The sequence below is a fragment of the Cygnus atratus genome, chromosome 4 (assembly GCF_013377495.2).
Source record: "Cygnus atratus isolate AKBS03 ecotype Queensland, Australia chromosome 4, CAtr_DNAZoo_HiC_assembly, whole genome shotgun sequence".
Classification (NCBI taxonomy): domain Eukaryota; kingdom Metazoa; phylum Chordata; class Aves; order Anseriformes; family Anatidae; genus Cygnus; species Cygnus atratus.
Window position 1 is genome coordinate 43,493,058 of NC_066365.1, and position 19,378 is coordinate 43,512,435.

Sequence of the window (19,378 nt, forward strand, 5' to 3'; positions counted from 1 at the left end):
GCTCCTCCACACAAATATCCCTCGCTGAAAAAGTAATTCAGTCAGAATATTCTTATCAGTCCAGACGGGGTGTATTTTAGCTGTGAACTTTGTTTCCCCTGAATGCTACTGGGGCTTCAAAACTGAAACCTTACTAAATATACTGGGTTTACAGAGATACGCATGTTTACATAAGCAGCGCAATATCACTATTTTTCCTATATAACAGCTTTCTGCCCCCCCCCCCCCCCCCCCCCAAAATCAGAACACCTTTAACATCATATACGTATTTCTGCTTATCTATCATAGAATCTTAGAATTATGAAGATTGGAAAAGACCCTCAAGATCATCTTGTCCGACCATCACCCTACTACCAATGTCACTAAACCATGTCTCTAAGCACCAGGTCCAACAAGCTGCAAAACCATCCTCCAGAACTACTAATTGATTCTTCTACACACATACACACACAGCAAATGAGATATTTCATAAAACAAAAAGTCATAGCAAGCATACTTAGGCACGAGTAATCATTATGAAAACACTGGGCCAAATTGACATCTGGCACATGTACAGTACAACTCCCATGCATATTATTAATTCAGACTGCTACAGATGCTAGAGGCTTGGATGTTATTAAAAATCTGGGAAAGAGACACAGCATGCAAATCCTGTGCATAGTATTATCAGTTAAATCACAGAATCACAGAATGGTTGAGGTTGGAAGGGACCTCTGGCGATCATCTGGTCAAACCTCCCTGCCAAGCAGGGTCACCAAGCTCACATCTCACAGGATGGCATCCAGGCGGGTTTTTGAGTATCTCCAGAGAAGGGAGACTCCACAACCTCTCTGTGCAACCTATTCTAGTACTCTGTCACCCTTACAGTAAATAAAAGTTTCCTCATATTCAGCCAGAAATCCCTGTGCTTCAGTTTGTGCCCATTGCCTCTTGTCCTGTTGCTGGGCACCACTGAAAAGAGTTTAGCCCCATCCTCTTGACACTCGCCCTTCAAATATTTGTATAATTTGAAGAGGTCCCCTCTCAGTCTTCTCCAATATATTGGCTATTCATAAAATAATAATAAAAAAAACAACAACTATTAAGTGCTAAAACAAAAACCCACTCCCCATAGCAGGGAATTTTCCTGCCTGTATCATCAGAAAAACTCTGGAAGAAGATAATTCTAAACCCTTCCCTCCTCCATCAGCACCCTACAATTAGATGCAGTCATACGTTACATGCACCTCTATCAGATTTTAACCACTATATTGTTCCACATCTTCCCTTTTGCCTTAAGGCCAAGATTCAAGCCCTACAGAAAGGACATCTTCAGAGGAATACTGGGGGAAGTCACTGAAATTCTGAGACTGGGTAGAACATTTAACTTTATGGTTACCTCCAGCCTCAAAATGATGTGCTTCATGTCATTTGGTCTTTAAAGCATTAGAAAAGCACTGAAATATAAAAGAATTCTTATTCCTTGACTGACCTCCAATGTCTACACAAGCTTCCTGAAAAGAAAACATGAGCTTTGTGAAAACTGGAAATAGTGCTCAGCTGTCAGGAGGTGACTTTATAACAAGCGGCCAGACTGCTTTAGCTACATCCTAATTAATCTCCATGTTCATGCAAGCAGCCTCTTTTGCCCACATTTCTTATTACTGCAGCTTCCAGAAGTTTGTGAAGTAGGTCCAGAAAAAGGCAACACAATTAAAGGAGAAGAGGAGCCAGTCTGCGATGGGTTTGGAAGCAACAGGCTCTCTTCCAGAGGGCTTTCCTTAAGCACATTACCAAATCCTTAAGTACTAGACGGCGATCCATGGCCCATTCCATCTGCCTGCAACCAGACACACGTCTATGAAAGATGGACACGGGGCCTTGCCTTCATCTGGCACTGGCACCACCCAGCTGAAACAGGAAGATGCTGACATCTAGAGCTCTCTTATTCTTTTTAACAGTTGCCACCTTAAAAAAAAAACATGCACCTGATGCACAGTATATTTCCCATTTTCTTTCTTTCTGTTTCCCTCAACATTTCTCCTCTGTGCATTCCTGGAAGTTAATCAAGTTGAAAACTGTAATCAATCATGTCTACCAGGGAAGCTAGAACAGTTTAAATTGGAAGCGTTACAGACCTAGAAGTAAGTAACTAGACTGAATTTCGTTTCATTATAACAGTATTTAAATATGAGAGGCTTACATTCACCTGGAATAAGTTTCATTTATAAGTTTTAATGACAATTATGTTCTCCTTTGATTTTATTTAAAAAGGCATTCAATAATTATAGTCCTAACCCTGCCAGCAGTTGTAGCCTCCTTGTTGGGCCCACGGCATGGGCAAGCTGAACATAGCCATAGCCAACACCATACCAGGAAGCGAAGTGGCCACCACTTACGGCCACTTCTGATCCCTTTAGTCCTGGTATCTATTTCAACTGAGCCTCTGTCAGGAATCCAGACAAAAGGCTCAAATTCATGTCTTTGGTTGAAGCACCTTGCTGCAGGTCAGCCTTGCCACAGCCCTCCTGGGCACTGCAGAACACGCTTACCTACTTAATGGACTTGATTAGTTCCTCTAAATCCTGTAAATATATCCATGCATTTGAATGATTGCAAGAAAAAGATTTGTAGATCCAGTCCTGCTTCCACTGATGCCAATGCAAGTCTTACTGACTTCAGCTGGGCACAAAGCTTCAAATGTCAAAATTACAACAAAGGCTGGCAAAATTACAAATATATATATATATATATATATATATATATTACACACAGAAAGAAACACAGATTTAAAACACATTGTGATAAAGGATTTTTTTTTTTTGCTGGACAAGAATCTTCATGAGTTTGCTTCAACAATAAAGGGGTGCAGATATTTATCACATATACATAACATATGGGTAATGGTATCTGTTAAAACTGCTATTCCAAAACAAATTACAAGCTTTACTGTGCAATTCAGTTATTTCAAAACTTTACTTCTTCACCGTTTGTGAAGGCCTAAAGTAGCTTTTTTACAGCTTTTTTCCCCAGACAATAATTTTTTTTGGATACCAAGTACCTTACAGAACTCAGACCACAATCACAAATTTTCCAGTGCCTCAACTCTCCATCATATCCAAACAAAGGTGATATTGCCAGGAATCAGCTGATGTTCCCTGATTCAGGGACAACCAGTGCCAACGTAAGTCAGAAGATCAAGCTCCCTGCCTAACACAGCCAGCTGCCAGCATCAGGTCCATCACAACTCAAGTACGGCACAGGAAAACTGCATTTCTTCCATCTACTCTTTGCTCATATCCTTTGGCCTTTGCATACGTAATGTCAGGGTGACAATACCTCCTTCAGCTCTTCTGCTGGTGATTTATCAAATGCACAAGCGGTTTTCTGCTGAGAACCTGTAGCCTATCTAATGCCATTTTGCTGTATCCCTGCAGAGTCCAGCCCATAGACTTCACCTCTCCCATGAGGGAGGCTGCCAATTACACAAGGAAATTTGCATAGATACAAAAGTGTGACTGTATGTTCAAGCGTACAGTGTAAATATGTGCTATAATACTCCAGAAAGACATACATCTCGGTTTAAAATCAGAAAATTTATCACAGTCCCTGTTAGAAGTACAGTTGCCATACTACAGAAGAGAAGCTGCCATTCTTTATAGCTTCACCTAGAAGCCTGTGTGCCTCAAAAATTCAGATTGCAAATATTTTAACACCTGAAGTGAAAACAGTACCTCTTTCAGACATTTTGAGCATTTTAATTTGTGGCTTCGGTATGTAGCCATGCCCCCACTCCACTGTACCCCATCATACAGGATAACAGACATCCCTGGAAGAGCATCACCATATTGTAGTTTCAGTGGGTTGGTACCAAAGTCCTCTCACTTCGTCATTTCTACCTTCACTCCAAAAAAGGTTAGTATTGTTCATCTACCAACTTGTTTTGGCCTTCACTAATCAAATGCAAGGTACAGATCTTTGTCCCTTGTCCTTTATTTTCCACCTTGGAAAACTGTATTTAGCAGTATCACATCAGCCTACATTTCCCATCTTACATTACAAAGATTTGCAGTTAAAGAGGATTTTTTTTTTGCTTCTGAAAAACAAGAAAAGGAACAAATATGTCCATTGCCCAAAAATCCTAAAAATCCTACTTGTATAAACAATGTCCCATTTCCAAAGCACATAGATTTCTTAAGTTCAGCAAACAGACTGTCTGTGCTGCATTTACACAGAGCCATGTTCATTCATCACTTTCAAGTCTAATTACCAAGCCATTTCCCTCTTGGCAACCTCTAATGGCCAGAAGAATTAGGTTTTACATGGTCAGGATAGCAAGGAATAACAAATACCCATAATTCTTCGCAGCTGTACTATTTGTTAAGAGTCTTGAGCTCTGAGCAGGGAAGGGATTACTGAGAGGCAAACATTCCTCCCCGTGTGCTGCTGTATCTGGACCAGCCCTGCGAGTCTCCCTTCAGCGCAGTCTCTCCTCCAAAGAGTTGTAACATCAACTTGCAAAAGTAAGGAAAAAAAAAAGTCGTCACCAGCTCATGGAACCTATCACTAATTACAGCCACAGGAAAAATTTACAGGACAGTGGAAAAGATTTCGTGCATCATGTAGCTCACCTCTCCCAGCACAAGACTGCTCCTCGCCGCACGTTAACCCATGAAACGTCAGTTTTGTTTGAAATATGTCAAGTGGTAGGTTGCCTGAGCTTCTCCCATAGGACCAATTCACAGTGAAGAAGAATTCGCCATCTGAACTCTTCCTAATTTTCAGAGGTTTTTCCTGTCTTAATGTAATCATTTTTCCTATTCTAAATTCATTACGTACCTCTACTTTCTCCCCATTTTTTCATCAGTAGGTTTATCATTCCTTCTTTAGAATCAGTTATAGTAAATGTCTTCCTTTTTCCTCACTGTTGGTCCATTCTCTTTAAGCTTCCTCTAATACCTCTATGTAAACCAGAGTGAAAAATCTTCCAAGAGGGCTTGGATATATTAGGTAGAGTGTTAGATGTTGTATTAAAATTAAGGAATTATGGCTTGGGACTGAAAAATAAATAAGACACTGTGGCAGATCTGAATGCACCTACAGTGTTTGCAATGGCTTGTGCAATGACACAGACTCTGCCACATGATGCAAAAGAGACATTGCACATTATGGTGCAAACAAGAAGCTTTCTTGATCTACCTGATATTAATTTGCATCTGCTGATGAGATGGGATTGTTTAGTGATCTCTATAGAGGGTTGGGAGCAAAACGTTTATGTTTTAAACCCACAAGATTTAGTCAAATCTAAACAAGTAATAATGGGTTAATGAATATTTGGCAAAGTGCTCTGAAGAGCGTAAGCAATTACTCAATGTTATTTCACATCTGTATATCAGATCTGAACCGTGCATAAAACTACTCCCATACCTTAACAGTTTATGCTTTTCTGTATTTCTGGACACATCCTGTGAGGATCAGGAGAGGGTACCTACCCAGGAAGTTCTGGGATGCAGTGCATTTTCTGCACAAGACCCACAGCCTACAGAATCCTAAGTAGGATTTAAACTAAGAGGTAAAACTTTTCCAAAGTTGTATCACAGTTTTTCACTGCCAAGATGGAGAAAACCAATTCAACCAACAGAGGGAACAGGGAGACAATATAAACAGGTGTTTCCTTGAAAACTTCAGTATGGTTAGTAATAGTACAGGAAATGGATCTCCAGAGGCCACAAATCGTTAGCATCTCTAATGCATTTGCAAATTCCTACTGTGCAAAGTCAGCCTGTAAAAAAAGGCCATTTCTAATAAGTGCCTTGTCTGGTTTCCTACACCATTTAATTTCAGATGAATTTTATGAGAACTCTGCTACATATTTTACCTCCCATCTGGTTCAGATTTGACAATGAAATATTTGTGCGTCCCACCCTGTTCTTTTTAAAGCTCCAAAACCAGATGTCTCCAGTGCAACATGACTGCAGCAGGTCATACCACATTCTTCAGCAAGCTGTGCCAGGCCTACTACCCCCCACAGACAGTCCCAGGTAAGGTAAAATTGGGTTATTTACCCCCTAAAAGAATAAAACAAATAAACAAGCTCAATGCCTTTAGGGCATGGGGTGAAAAGGATGATTAAAACATACTATGTCTTATTCTTCCAGAAGGTTTTATCTTGATGAAGCAGTGTTTCTGAAAACTAAACACATGAGCATTGCAGCAGAGGGAATTTTTTTTTCCTATTGGCTTGATTCCAGCACACATTTTTGCAGCTTCTCTATTGTGAAAAGCAGGCAGGTGTTTCAGTGAATACCACAGGGTGGCTAGCGTTTCTAGGAAGTTTACCAATGTCACAGTTGCATACACTGCATATGAGAAGGATGCTGATGGGGACGTCTTATATCAGCTTTTGCAGTTTCGACAGAGAATGTTTTCATTTTCTTAGTAGTTTCACAGGGCAGCTCTATGCTATACAAGATGACATCTCCTTTTAAGTAAACAACTCTAGTTGCTGAAACATCAGAATGACTGACGTCTTTAACCCATTTTTGCGGATACAAATGGCCCCTTCACAATAAAAAGGGATCTGTATGGATGCCAAGGTAGCTTCTTTTCCAGAAACATGATAGAAAACTGATGCTCCTTTAAACTAGATAAATACTTTCTACATGCATATATGTCATAGTTCTTCATGCAAATCAAACAAAATAGAAAAAAATACGTAGTTGTTCACCAGAAAAAGTATTTTATGAAAAAAGCGTCCCCCAAGAAAGACTACTTCCATAGCCTGTCAAATCTTAAATGCCACAGCAGCAAATAAAACCTGCTATAATACTCCCTCAGACAAAAGCTTAACATCTCTAATAATCAACAAAAAGCAGGATATTGTAAGAAGATTGTTAGCTGCTTGCACAAGAATCCCTTTTTAAGGTAACACATAAAACGACATAAGCGCTCCTAATTTTTTTGTATGAAGTTTTTTCATGAAGTTTTGATGAATTTTTTTCGTGAAGTTTTTCCCTGTCTAGCAAAATGCTTCAATATAAATTTAAATTTAAGCATATGAGTAGTCTCTTTGGAAATCCCAGAGTTATATAGCATATGATCGTTTGCTTTGCTTGATGGAGGCGCTATATTAGGACAGTGCAACAACCCTGGGAAAAGAAAGGAGTTAGTTACTGGAAATAAACGCAAGTTAAAACCACAGAAAAGAGCCAAAGGGCATGAGAACCAGTAGAATCCTTCCCGCTAATGACATGAGAAAGGATGAACTCCACCAACTTACCTGTTTATGCCAAGTGAAATATGCTTATACTTAAGTCACAAATGCTACTTCTTCTGCATGTGGAATGAATTTATTTAATAAAATAATTCTAGAAAGACAATATACTTGTGATTGCACAATGTACAAGTAAATTATCAGAGAATAATGTCTGTGATTTTTGTAGCAGGATTACTTACCTTCCCCTTTCAACTGCCAACGCATCTATTTCATCAAAGAAAAGAATTGAAGGAGACACCGCTCTGGCTTTCCTAAAGATCTAGAAAAACAACAATGAAGCACTCAGTTTTAAGGCACTGAATTTTTTTTTACATACTGCTATCACCCCCTGCACACCTCAAAAGCTACAGAACAACAAAGAACAGACATAAGCTTTGTGGTCATTTTTTTAAAAACAGACCTTTTATTAGTTATTCCTGATCCTGCATAACACAGGCTTACAGTGAAAAGTGCTACAGGATCCCTAATTTGATGCGCATCACTAGGCCAGTGCAGGATGAAGTTAAACAGCACAAAGATCCCTTCTGGTTGTTGTTTGGTCATTTTAAAAACTTAAATCAAAAGATTTTTTGCAAAATTTAAAGATAACCTTATAAGCACAGAAGAATTTGAACGCCAAGAAAAGTGAACATCATGTATAGCTTGCACTTTCTCACCTCTCTCACTGCTCGTTCAGACTCACCAACATATTTATTCATCAGCTCAGGTCCCTGTAAAATAAAGAAAAAAATGTTTTACATACATATTATATTTACATCCCAAATGACTGTCAAAATCTGCTAGTGTTACCTTACTGATAAACTTACAAGGAATTTTGACAATTTGCCACTTGCAAAAGTCTTACTTGTGCATTTTTCAGCTTACCTTCTACCTATACCAAGTTTTCTTCCATTTATAGCACTGCGCATGCAAGTAACTATGCCTGTAGGTTAATCCTCTTACTATAATGCTTACCTAGTACTTTAATGAGAAACAGCATTAACCAAAAAAATAAACACTTGGGGATTCTCAGAAGTTGTTGGATCAACAGCAGCAACAAGGGGGCTGCAAGTCAGCCAAAAAGATGATTTACGGAAAAGCATTTACTTGTACACTCAACATGCATCCTACCTAGCCAAGCACTGAAGCAGTGACTTAAAACCACGTTTAACAGCACTTTTTTGAACCAGACAGCCTGCAGGTCCAGAGAGGAGCAGCTGCCATAGCTGCACACCTGAAACCCATCTATGAGGCACTCCATCCCCTGCGAGAAAGCTGTTCAGTGTCTTCACTGATTTGCATTCCTTCTCCTCTCTGCCAAGCACAATTATTAGTGCCAGCTGCTGCGGTGCCTGTTTATACTCACAGCCCTGTCCACCAGGAAAAGACCGGAGACCACAGGGTCAGCGCTGAAGTCTTGAGCAAGTACTTACAATTACAAAAAGCAAAACAATGGAGAATTCTCAGAGCATTTTCTGTTTTGCTGTATCCCGTAGGACAGGCTGCTAAAATAACGCTTCTTAATGAGGCTAAGATTCTCATGGGATTGGTAATGACTCATTGACTTCAGCCTGGTTTGCATCAACATTGACCTACAGCCATGACCAGCGATGATTATCCACTGCCCTGAACAAAACGAGCCAGTGGCTTCGGTCTGTTTTCCAGGGAACAGGTGCCCTCATAATTTCACCAGCAGAAACAACGTCCTTCACAGCTGGAAAACTGCACAACCTTCCTGTGCTTCAGTGCAATGAGCACCTTCGGGCAATGCTCTGCTCTGAGCAGTAAGGCAGCGTCAAACAGCAGTTATGCTGGAACCAGGAATGTGTGGCAGACATATACCAGCAGTGACAGAGCTTCTGGCACAACCCCTCTTCCAGCAGGACCACCTGGTCTTTGTACCCAGATGGGCAGAACACAGATTCTTTACTCCGAAAATGTAGCACACTGTTTTTCTTGCAGCCTCCCCTCTCCACTCTCATTTTCAACCTTGCAGTAAGTTAGCGCACTGACTTTATCCTGACACTGGCACCACTGGAAGGCACCTCTGCAAATGTTTGGGAATGGATATATACTGTAATAAGAAAAGCATAAGTTATGTGGTACCAGCAAAGCATACTGGCTATGCCACATTATTATTTTTTATTTTATTTTATTTTTTAGTGTTGGCCGTTACCCATAGGGCCAGGTGAGATACAGCAGCAGCCAGCCATAGCATACCATACAGGTAAAGCCAACTGTGTAAGGGCTGAAAGGAAAAGGAAGGAAAGAAGAAGGAAAGAAGAAGAAAAGGAAAAAAACAAGGTGAGAAGCTGAGAGAGTAATGCAAGGCCTTTTCCTATATTCACCGTGAACATCAAAGATGAGGAGCAAGCAGCCGTTTGTGCAGAACAGGCTTGTAGCTCGAATAGACAGCATCCAGCTGCCCTGGGCTCTTGCCATTCACCATGTTCATTGCAGATGAGAAATGATAGAATGGGCCTAGCAACTGCCGAAGTAACAAGGCAGCAGCTTTCACTTTCTGTCTAGCTTTTTGTCAAACCTCTGCAGATTCTATCCATGATTACAGATTTCTCCTACTACCTTTTTCTTGGAGCTTCTCTCTCATGCCCTTATTCCCACAAACTGTCTTCATCCACATCAGTATTCTCATGGAAGCCAACATCATATACATCAGAGCCAACAGTGTACTCCTCTAGTATGACAAACAACATCAAATAGTCTGACATTTTCTCTTCTATTGTCTGAGCAAAAAATACTTAAAACCAAAACTACTCCCTTTGTGCTTTAAGGTACAATATAATTTCAGATGCATGGAGTTTTATTTTTAATTACACATTAAAATATGATCAAGGCAACATCAAAGCAATACATACTGTTTAAAATGTTTCCAAAGAGAATTATTTTGAATGCATGGTTTTGCTGTAAGCTTTAACATGAAGTTTTTCTCCATTTTTCTCTTCATTAAGCAGCAACTCCGGGTGAAAGACCACTATGTATTAATGACCTGTGCCTCCCTATGGAGAATTTTCATCAAAGTTGATTTGAAGAAGGTCTCATAGTTTACCACTCACCAACAATACCAGAACTGTCATTCAGAAACATGTCTTTTATTACAAGCAGCTTGGAACTCCTATAATACATGGCAATAAAAGGAAAAGACTCCAAAGTGAAAGAAAGAGCACACCAAAGAAGAGGAATTGGTATACGTTTCATCTAATGCAAACACTTAAAACCACAACACAAAAACTAGAAACGTTCAAAGAAGCTGGATGTAGGAACTGAACTGGGTTAGCTCTGGTCCAAGCCAAGCTGAACGTCTGCCTTAGCCTGTGTGAAAACAGGTTGTCCTTTAGCTGAGATTGCTGGCCGCTCTTCCCAGAGATCGGTCTGTATGCGAAGCAGCCCAGTTGCCATCACCAAGCTGCTGGCTGACAGCTAAGTACTGCTTCCAGTTTTCTGAAAGTTCACCTTCTCTTTTCAGGAAACTCGTTCAGAAGTTGGAGACCATTCAAGAAATGCCAGGAGATTTTTTATTATTATTATTTTTCAATGCTTTTCTATTGCTTTAAAAAAATCAAATGACATGAACCGCACTTATTCAGCAAATTGACAGCTGGTGAAACATCATTTTTGGCCTGGAGGTGACCATAATGATTCCTTTAAAAGCTGTTTGCAGCTGTTGATATACTGACCTAGAGGTGCTAGTAACAAATGGTACAGTTTAATGATGCATAGCTCTGCTCTCTTCTGCAAGAAGGAATCCTCCGTATGAAAGGATGTGAAGAAATAAAACCTGTTCCTTCTGGTCATTTGCACAGTGACTCCAAAACCAGCAAAAGATTTGGAGGAGGAAATTGGCAGAAGTAGCTGTAGCTTAGCCATGCATATAAGCATACCATTTGTGAGCTACAACCCAGAGCAATAGTATAAAATCTGCCAATTCAGGCACGCTGTATACTGCTGAGTTTTGTTTATTCAGCCTCAAAATAGGGAGAGTAGTTTCCATGCGTGCTCTGTTGAAAGACTATCCCATCCTCCTTTATAAGATGCATTCCCCTTCTGTCATAACACCTCCCACGTGTTTATCTTCTGGACTGGGTGTTGATTTTTCTCTTATATTGGTAACCCTTTTTAAATATTATAATATATAAATATATATCTATATATATAAAAGAAAAACATCCTTACATTTTAAATATGATCAGAATAAACTCTTGAAAGACTAACTGCTCAAAAGATAAAACCTCTGCATACAGGCTGCAACACGAGATAAGCTTATGTACACACTGTTATGACAGAAGTTCTCAGTATTTTTAAACTGCAAGGGCAACATCTGGTATCCCTGAAGTTAAAGAGTATCAGAGAGTATCAGTAATTTTTCTAATGAGTGCTTAAAGCCACTTGGGGATTTTCTCCACCTGAAAATACTAGGTTAATGCCTTTCAACTGATAAGAAACTTAATCAGTGACTTTCCTCTCTCTTTTTTTTTTTTAAACTGTTGTGACAATCAGGTAAGTTATGTACTTATGCTTGTAGAAATTATTAAACAGACATTAAAATATCAGTCGAATAATTTATGTTTAATTTCAAATTAAGTATATAGAAACAGAGCTCTGCACAGTGAACCTCAAAAAAAAATAAAGCTTCATGTCAAAGCAGTTCTCAACTGCTTAAAATGCACACCTAGGGCAAGGTTTATTTGCCCACATGCAGACATCTGCATCTGAGTTAGACATTCACACTAACTGATTTGGACAGACAGACATCTACCTTGCAGATGCGATCCACATCACTCTGATGTGCTAATTTCTCAGCCTGCCAGAGTAGCGCCGACAGCCAGCTCAGATGAGCAAAGTGTGATCCCAGCCACCAGCAGTACAGCCTTCATGGAGTTAGATGCACCATTTCGGCTTCCCCCTCCCCAGTCTCATGATGATGCAAGTGAGACGACCTATCGTCACATCAGCAACTCATTTGGAAGAACTCAGAAATTAGTTATCTTGGTTAAGCTGCATTTTAGACAAACATTTAGTAATAAAATGCAGTATATTTGCTTGCTAAGAATAAAGCCTCCTTCTTCTCTTTAATGCTGTTTAATGACTTAAGCTGCATCGCTCAGACTCTCAGCAGCCTGTAAACCCCAGGCTCAGCGCACTCACCGTTTTAATCACTTCCTCTCCCTCTGCCCTGCATACCAAAGGACCTTAAAAAAACTTGTTGGCACCTGTCTGGTGTTTTAAAAACTTCAAATTAGACAGGTGCTTGTGGGCTCAAAGTATCTCAGGGAATAGGCTGGCAAAAAATTGTGAGCTGTGGTCCTTGCAATTAAGTTTCTAACAGCAGCGCCATCAAACTGCTAAGGCACTTTCCTTTATCGACTTGTCTGCCTTCTGTCTTGACCAGCAAACTTTAGCAACAACCTGTCTGGGCTTCTTCATGTAACAGAGAAGCCAGGATTTGTAGTGTGCAGTGAACTGACAAGAAACATTGAATAAAATTCATGGCACATTTGGAGAGGGCCCTGCTGGACACAGCCGCCATGATGATTTGTCAGGACTCGGCGTGGGCACCGGCATCGCGGTATCAAGTCAGAGGAGAAATTGTGTGGGGGCAGAGTTGAAGCAGACCCAACAGCACCCCATCCCAGCCACCCCAAAGGCCCCTTTGCAAGTCACTCGTGTCCAACACGGATTTTCAGCACCCCTTCCTATTCAGCACCGCATTTCCCTACAGTGCCAGCCCTCGGGCCCAAAGGCCGCCATCCACTACTCTGTTTAGGACCAGGCTTGTTACCAGGAGGGCACATCCACATGGGATCAACAGCAATATGGTGAAAAAAAGGCAGGAAATCAGCTGTCCATGCTGCAAAACATACCCAGAGCCATACTTCACTGCTCCAGCAGCGCCCGATCCCGTGACTGCCATTTTACCACATCCCGACTGCTGACAAACCAGGCAACTTCAAGAGGGGGAAGCTACGTTCATTAATCTTGCAAGGTAATTGAGAAGGGAGAAGGAAACTGAGATGGGAGATTATTTCCAAATCATTTTCTGTCTGCACGTTCACTGTTGGAAAGCTTAGGGTAAGAATGGAAGAACGCCTTATTTTCAGCTGAGTAAAACATGCAGATAGCCTGAGCATCAACAGTGTTCATAAAGTATCTCCAATCGCTCTCCCTTGTGGAAAATGTTAAATATTAGAGCATTTTCAAAATATGTTGTCTCATTATGTGCTAATTAACTAGCATGTTGCTGTAAATGTGTTACTACACAAATATAACTATATGCAAATAAAATTTGCAAATGTTATTGAATGTTTGCCAGTTTCCCATAAAACCACAACGCTTCTTCCTTTTTAATCTTATACACATCTCTCAGCCAGTCACAACCACCCACCTTTCTTATTTCATGCTTCTGCTCACAGAAATCCCTGTCAGAAGGCTAAACTATCTTCCCAAAATTCAGTGACAGTTCTTCACAAAGCAAAGCAGGCAGCCTTTCCAAGCCTCATTAATCTGTTTTAACTGCCCCAGCCAAGAGCTGAAGGGAAAAGCAGAGGAAACTTCAATTGGAAAATATTTTGACGTAACTGACCCAGATGACAAACTAAACTTAAGCACATGTCAAGCACGGGTAGTGGTACAAAAGCATCTGCAGTGTGATACAGGAAGTTAAATCAAGCCAAGGTGAAGTCAGAGCTCCGAGAACAGTGTATATTTTTGTAATTACTTCTAATTGAAGAAAAGAAAAGATGCCTTCAGCCCAAACTCTTAAGTAACGGAAAGTAAAATGCTGGGAATAATTTCTAACCTTTTTATTTTTGTCTATCACAGTTGGAGCTCCTAACAAACACAACTAATACTTTAGAGCAGTACAGTACATATCGCTTGCTGTTAACATCCTTAAACGTTATTTACCATCATGTTTTGTTTTGTTGTTGTTTTTTTTTAAATATTGTTTTCATGCTTTATCACGTTTACAACAATTATTGTGTCTCACTTATAGAGCTGAATTCCAAGAGATTTAACTTTTGGAAATCTTAATTTTCTGTATGTCTAAACTGTTTTTCTGTCAGTATCACTAAATGAGTTTTTGCTTTAGTTTTGCCTTGAAAGAGCAAAATATTAAGAAGCACTGAGCAGCAAGAGGAAAAATGATGCTTCTAAAACCATTACAAACATACACAAGTTGCATAATTTTTCTTGGTATTTATTTTGTAAACTCGGGTAATCTGCTTGTTGGACAGAAAGCAGAACTCAAAATCCTTTGTTGATACAACCCTGAGCAAAAGCCTCCTGATATTAGCAGAAAGTCTCCCTCTGACTGAGTAAGTACAAGGTAATGCCGGATACCATCACCAACAAACATCCCTTCTGGTACACTGCATCTTGGGCAACAAAAGGGGCAAACGGATTTTCCAATCCCCATGGCCCTTTTGGGACTGGCAGCCAAAGAACAGCTTGTACCTGGCTGATGGAATTTATCTGGGTAGGTGCTGCAGCTGTGCCTCATCAGCCTTACAATGTAAGAGCAAGCTTCAGCGTTCATTTCAAAACAGGTTAATACAAAAAAGTACAATGGCATTGTTGTTAGTAAAGTTAATCACGTAGATATCATAACAACGGAGAGAAAAAAAAATAATCAGAGATTGTCTCTCTGCAAGTTGTCTCCCAGAAGGCTAACAGAAAATCCATGAAGAAATGTACTATTCATTAGATTCTTAGCACAACATAATGATATAGGATTTCCTAAAAATAAAAAATAAAAAAATCCAAGAGGTCAGCCATAGCAAAATCTAAACAAACAAAGATGCAAGACAAACACTGATAAAATTATCATCATTGTTTCCCAATCTATGGAATACAGCAAGATATGGAAGTTTCCTCCCCAAAATACTCTTACAGTGTCACCTTAAAATCTCAGAGATCTAATCAACATACTTCTCTAAAAAGCAGCCAGCGATAGCTGACCCTAAGTGCAGGAACTGTCAAAAAGTACAGAGAGATAATCACCAAGTAAACAGTGAAATGAAGCAGAAAAATCAGAGAAGCAATGCAGTAATATTCAATTTCAGAAAATTAGATCACATCTAAAGCAAAAATGTCACATGTAGTTATATATAACAAAGAGGTGTCATCAGCCTGGCAGAAGTTGAAAATTATATCCCCCATCCTACTAATATTTCTAATCTCTGCATACAATTTTATTTTCCCATTGGTGAAAGACACAAACTACATCTCTGAGGAAAATTACAAGCTTTTGGGCCTGGCCTGCACAAGAGGAGCATGAAGAAGGACAAGAGTGCATGGACAGCTGATATGAATAAGAATTCAGTCAGATCAGAAATTGTCAATAAGTTAAGAGTGATGTTCAACCACCAAAGAATGAAAAAATTATCTTAGTTCACTCCTTCATCCAGTCTCCTATTTGCTTACCTCCATGACTGCAAAACACCGAAAACTCCCAAGAAGTTGAGAACAATTCAGCTGTCTTTTGATAACAGATTTTGGGGAAAAAAGTATCAAGATGATCACTAAACCCCTGAAAAGCCTCAATGCTGTGAGAGATACAGACAAAGGGGTGATAGGAAGGAACAGAAGGAGCCATCTCCTGCAAAGCAGTTGACAACCTCCCTTCCAATAAATTTTGCAGATATACTGTAAGGGAGACAAAGAACGACAGTCCAGTAAAGGAATAAAAATACATGATTCCCCTTAGGAATTATATGCAAGATTGCTTTGTAAAAACAAACAAGCAAAACAACCACTTTTCTCTGGAAAAGCGAAAGGTCACCGATCTTGATGAAAATACAGCTATAAAAAGGTTTTGGCCAGATATCAAAGAGCATGTTTACAAAAGGGCACATTCATTGTAATACTAACCATTCAAACTTCACAATAGATTTTAGGAGAGAACAGGATGCAACGTCAAACATCTGTTATCACATTATTTTCTTCGTCTCCTCTGCCCAGAAATTACATCTAGACTTTGCCTATCTCCCAGACTGGGTTAGAGAGAAGTCAGACGCATGCCGTTTGACCACGTCTCATATGGCGTTGTGACAGCCATCTGCTCCTAAGACATATGGAAACATCACGTTTCAGGAGATTACAGACATGCCAGACAAAGTACCTTACTTAACAGAGGCAGCTGGCCAAGCTGGAGAGACATTGCACAGACACATCTGGACAAGGAGCGCAAAGCCCTCCCGGAGCCAGGGAGATGCCAGCTGCACCCCAGTGGCACAACCAGCCAAGGTGAGCGCTGTCACCCCTTCTGGAAAGGGACGGACTTACTGTGTCCACATAGCTTAAACATGGTGTGCATAGTGGGGCCACCTTCCAAAAAAATCACTGAACCAAGTAAGCAGTTCCCTCTCAGGCTTCAGACACAGGGGGGAGAGGTGGCATCCAGCCATGGACTCGGATCCATCGCCAGAGCAAAGCCTCCTGCCCACGTTGTGTCCCTGCCACGAACCAAGAACCTGAGCCCCCTGAGCTATACTGCGAGAGCACACATGTCCTTCTGGCTGTATGGCAGACACTTTTAATCAGAATTGCTTATTTAGGGCAGGACCGACTGGAAGGAAAATGCAGGTCTGAAAAGTAAATTATCACAAACAGGCTTCCATTTCAAAGAGCCTAGTATCAGTTCCAGAGATGGATATTTGAGACACAATGCAGAGAAAGGGAAAATTAACAGAACCGCTAGCTAGGAAGAAAAATTCTCTCTCTCTCTCAAAATCATATTCATCTATTTTGGATTTATTGCAGGAATACATGCAGTGTAAATGAATTCATGCCTGTTGTGCTTTAAGAAGTGCTACAGACAATGATGTTTAACACATTTAGTACATGATGGATGTTCCCTTTTCTGTCCAGGAAGCAAACGTGAAGTTAGGGAAAGTGGGCTGTGTTCCCTTCCTGGAGTCGACATATCCAATGCTGGATACACTCCAGAGATGTGTCTCTTAGAACATCTGTACATTGAATATTCGACCAGTTCCAGGCCCAGGGATTTAAGCCGACAGGGAATAAAAGGCACTTTCCCCGAGCCAGCCCTTTCTGCTGCAGCTCATCATGGATGGGGGTGTGCACCCTGAAGAAATGCTGCATTGCTGTATAAAAGTATTTCATATCAGTGCACCTTCCCAATCTTTTACGTATGGACGATACAGCTGCATCAGCTATTTTCAGCGATTAAGTTAGACTGATGAATAGTGCCAACATAGTGCCAACACTTAGTTGTAACTGTTTTTTTTGCTGGTGTTTTTTTGTTGTTGTTGTTTATTTTGTTTGGTTTTGGTTTTTGTTTTCCAGATCGAGACTTTTATTTCCTCCCCTTTCAGCCCTCAGTGCTTTGGGCAAAACAAAGAAAGAATGTTTCCTTAAGCGGTGCAGGAGGAAAAGGTTACCTTGTTTACCAGTAACTGGAGTACAAAGACCGACTTTGTCTTCACGGAAGGGGCAGGAAAGCTAGCGTCTCTTAAAGGCTGAGGTTTCCAAGGCTGCTCTTGTTGGTGTGACCACGACCCAGAGGCCTGTCTGCAGCACCAGGAGGCAGAGGCGGCGCAGGGCTGCTGGCTGCAGGGTCAGCGCAACTGCCTCTGCTTCCAGAGCTACATTCACAATGCGACTGAAAGGACAGGCAGAGGAGGAAGCCGCGCAGGAACTAGCAACACAGAGAGCTTTGTGAGCGAAGAGATGGTCAACAGAAAAGAGTACGTGATCGCACTGTTGAGGAGGAGATACTTTTAAAAGAAAAATACTTAAACAAATGTTTTTTCTTGCACTTCATTAACATTCTGACACAGCTGCAAGACTACCCCATGTGGAATCGCTCTACTATCTTTTTTCCCTCCTATGCACTGAAGCTCCATATTATTATTTAATAACTTCCATTCATGTATTTTCCATATGACCCGCAGCAATCAATTTCATAGGCAATTTCTCTGTGTTTCTTAATGCTGAGAGAACATACCGCTTATCCAAGAGTACTCCAGATATAACTGGTTTTGCGAACTTTCTAAGAAATAATGGAATAGAATGATTTCCCCTGAAAAAAGACTAATAGGGCAAGAAAAATCTATAATATAACACGAGTAGTAAGATAAAGAAAGCAACTATTCTTAATGAATAAAAAGGAATGTAAGAGTCGAGATGGTATTATTTCCATGGAAGCAATTATTGTAGCAAGAATATCTATCCACTATCCAAAGTTGCATTTTGCTACCATTGTTTTAAGAATTTGTTTCCATTTAAAAAAAGCTTTTAAAATAATGCTAATAATTAATATTTTTCACCAGAATAAGAGAAGCATTTAAATGCCTCTGTATGGCTTACCCCCCCCATTAAAAAAAATAAATAAATAAAAAAAACAAGTGTACAGGAAGAAAGCAGTTCTCTTCACAAGAAAACACAAACCTCATTTGATATTTACAAGGGATTTTTCTCTAGCAGAGGTAATTATCAGAAATGCCAGGAGCCACTGGATTCTAGCACTGAAAATTGGTAAACTGTCAACTGTTATCCCAGAGTTAAGAAACCATAAGATTAAATGGCCTACCTTCACTGCCAAGAAGTTGAGGCCACTTTCATGAGCCAAAGCTTTTGCTATCATTGTTTTTGAGCATCCAGGAGGTCCATAAAGCAGTACACCTTTTGGAGGCTGAATCCCCATTCGGATGAAGGCTTCAGGATGTTTGAGAGGCCATTCAACTGCCTGCTTCAATTTCAGCTTGACATCTTCTAGTCCTCCTATGTCTGACCAAGATACCTGCAAAGCAGACCATTTTGTTGAACTCGCACAATGGAACAAAATTAATAAAAATTAAAAATAATAAAATGACAGCATGATCATACAGGCAACAACACTTTCTGTGATCATTAGTGAGTCACGACTCAGTTTTCTCTCTCTCAGTAATTTCTAAATTACTAGACTTTGTTGTCTTCCTCAAAGACTTAATGAACCCAAGAAGGTTTTACCTAGTGCTGCAGAGTAAAGCCCTGGTCCCAGCTGCATGACCCCACTAAGCTGAACTTTTGGCAGTTCTTCCACTTGCCAACGTCACCTCTCTTATATATGACTAGAGATTTGACTAGAAGCTTGAAAATAAACAAGCCACCAAACAGACAACTATC

General features: G+C 40.3%; 1 protein-coding gene across 1 annotated transcript in view; it reads right to left on the reverse strand.

Moving 5' to 3' along the window:
• SPATA5 (spermatogenesis associated 5) overlaps positions 1-19,378 on the reverse strand; it is a 191,807-nt gene that overhangs the window by 140,706 nt on the left and 31,723 nt on the right. The window contains exons 11-13 of the mRNA XM_035553149.2: positions 18,804-19,013; positions 7,912-7,965; positions 7,435-7,514 (exon numbers count right to left, since the gene is read on the reverse strand). Of these exons, the coding sequence (XP_035409042.2) occupies positions 7,435-7,514; positions 7,912-7,965; positions 18,804-19,013 (344 nt within the window). The remainder of the gene's footprint in view (positions 1-7,434; positions 7,515-7,911; positions 7,966-18,803; positions 19,014-19,378) is intronic.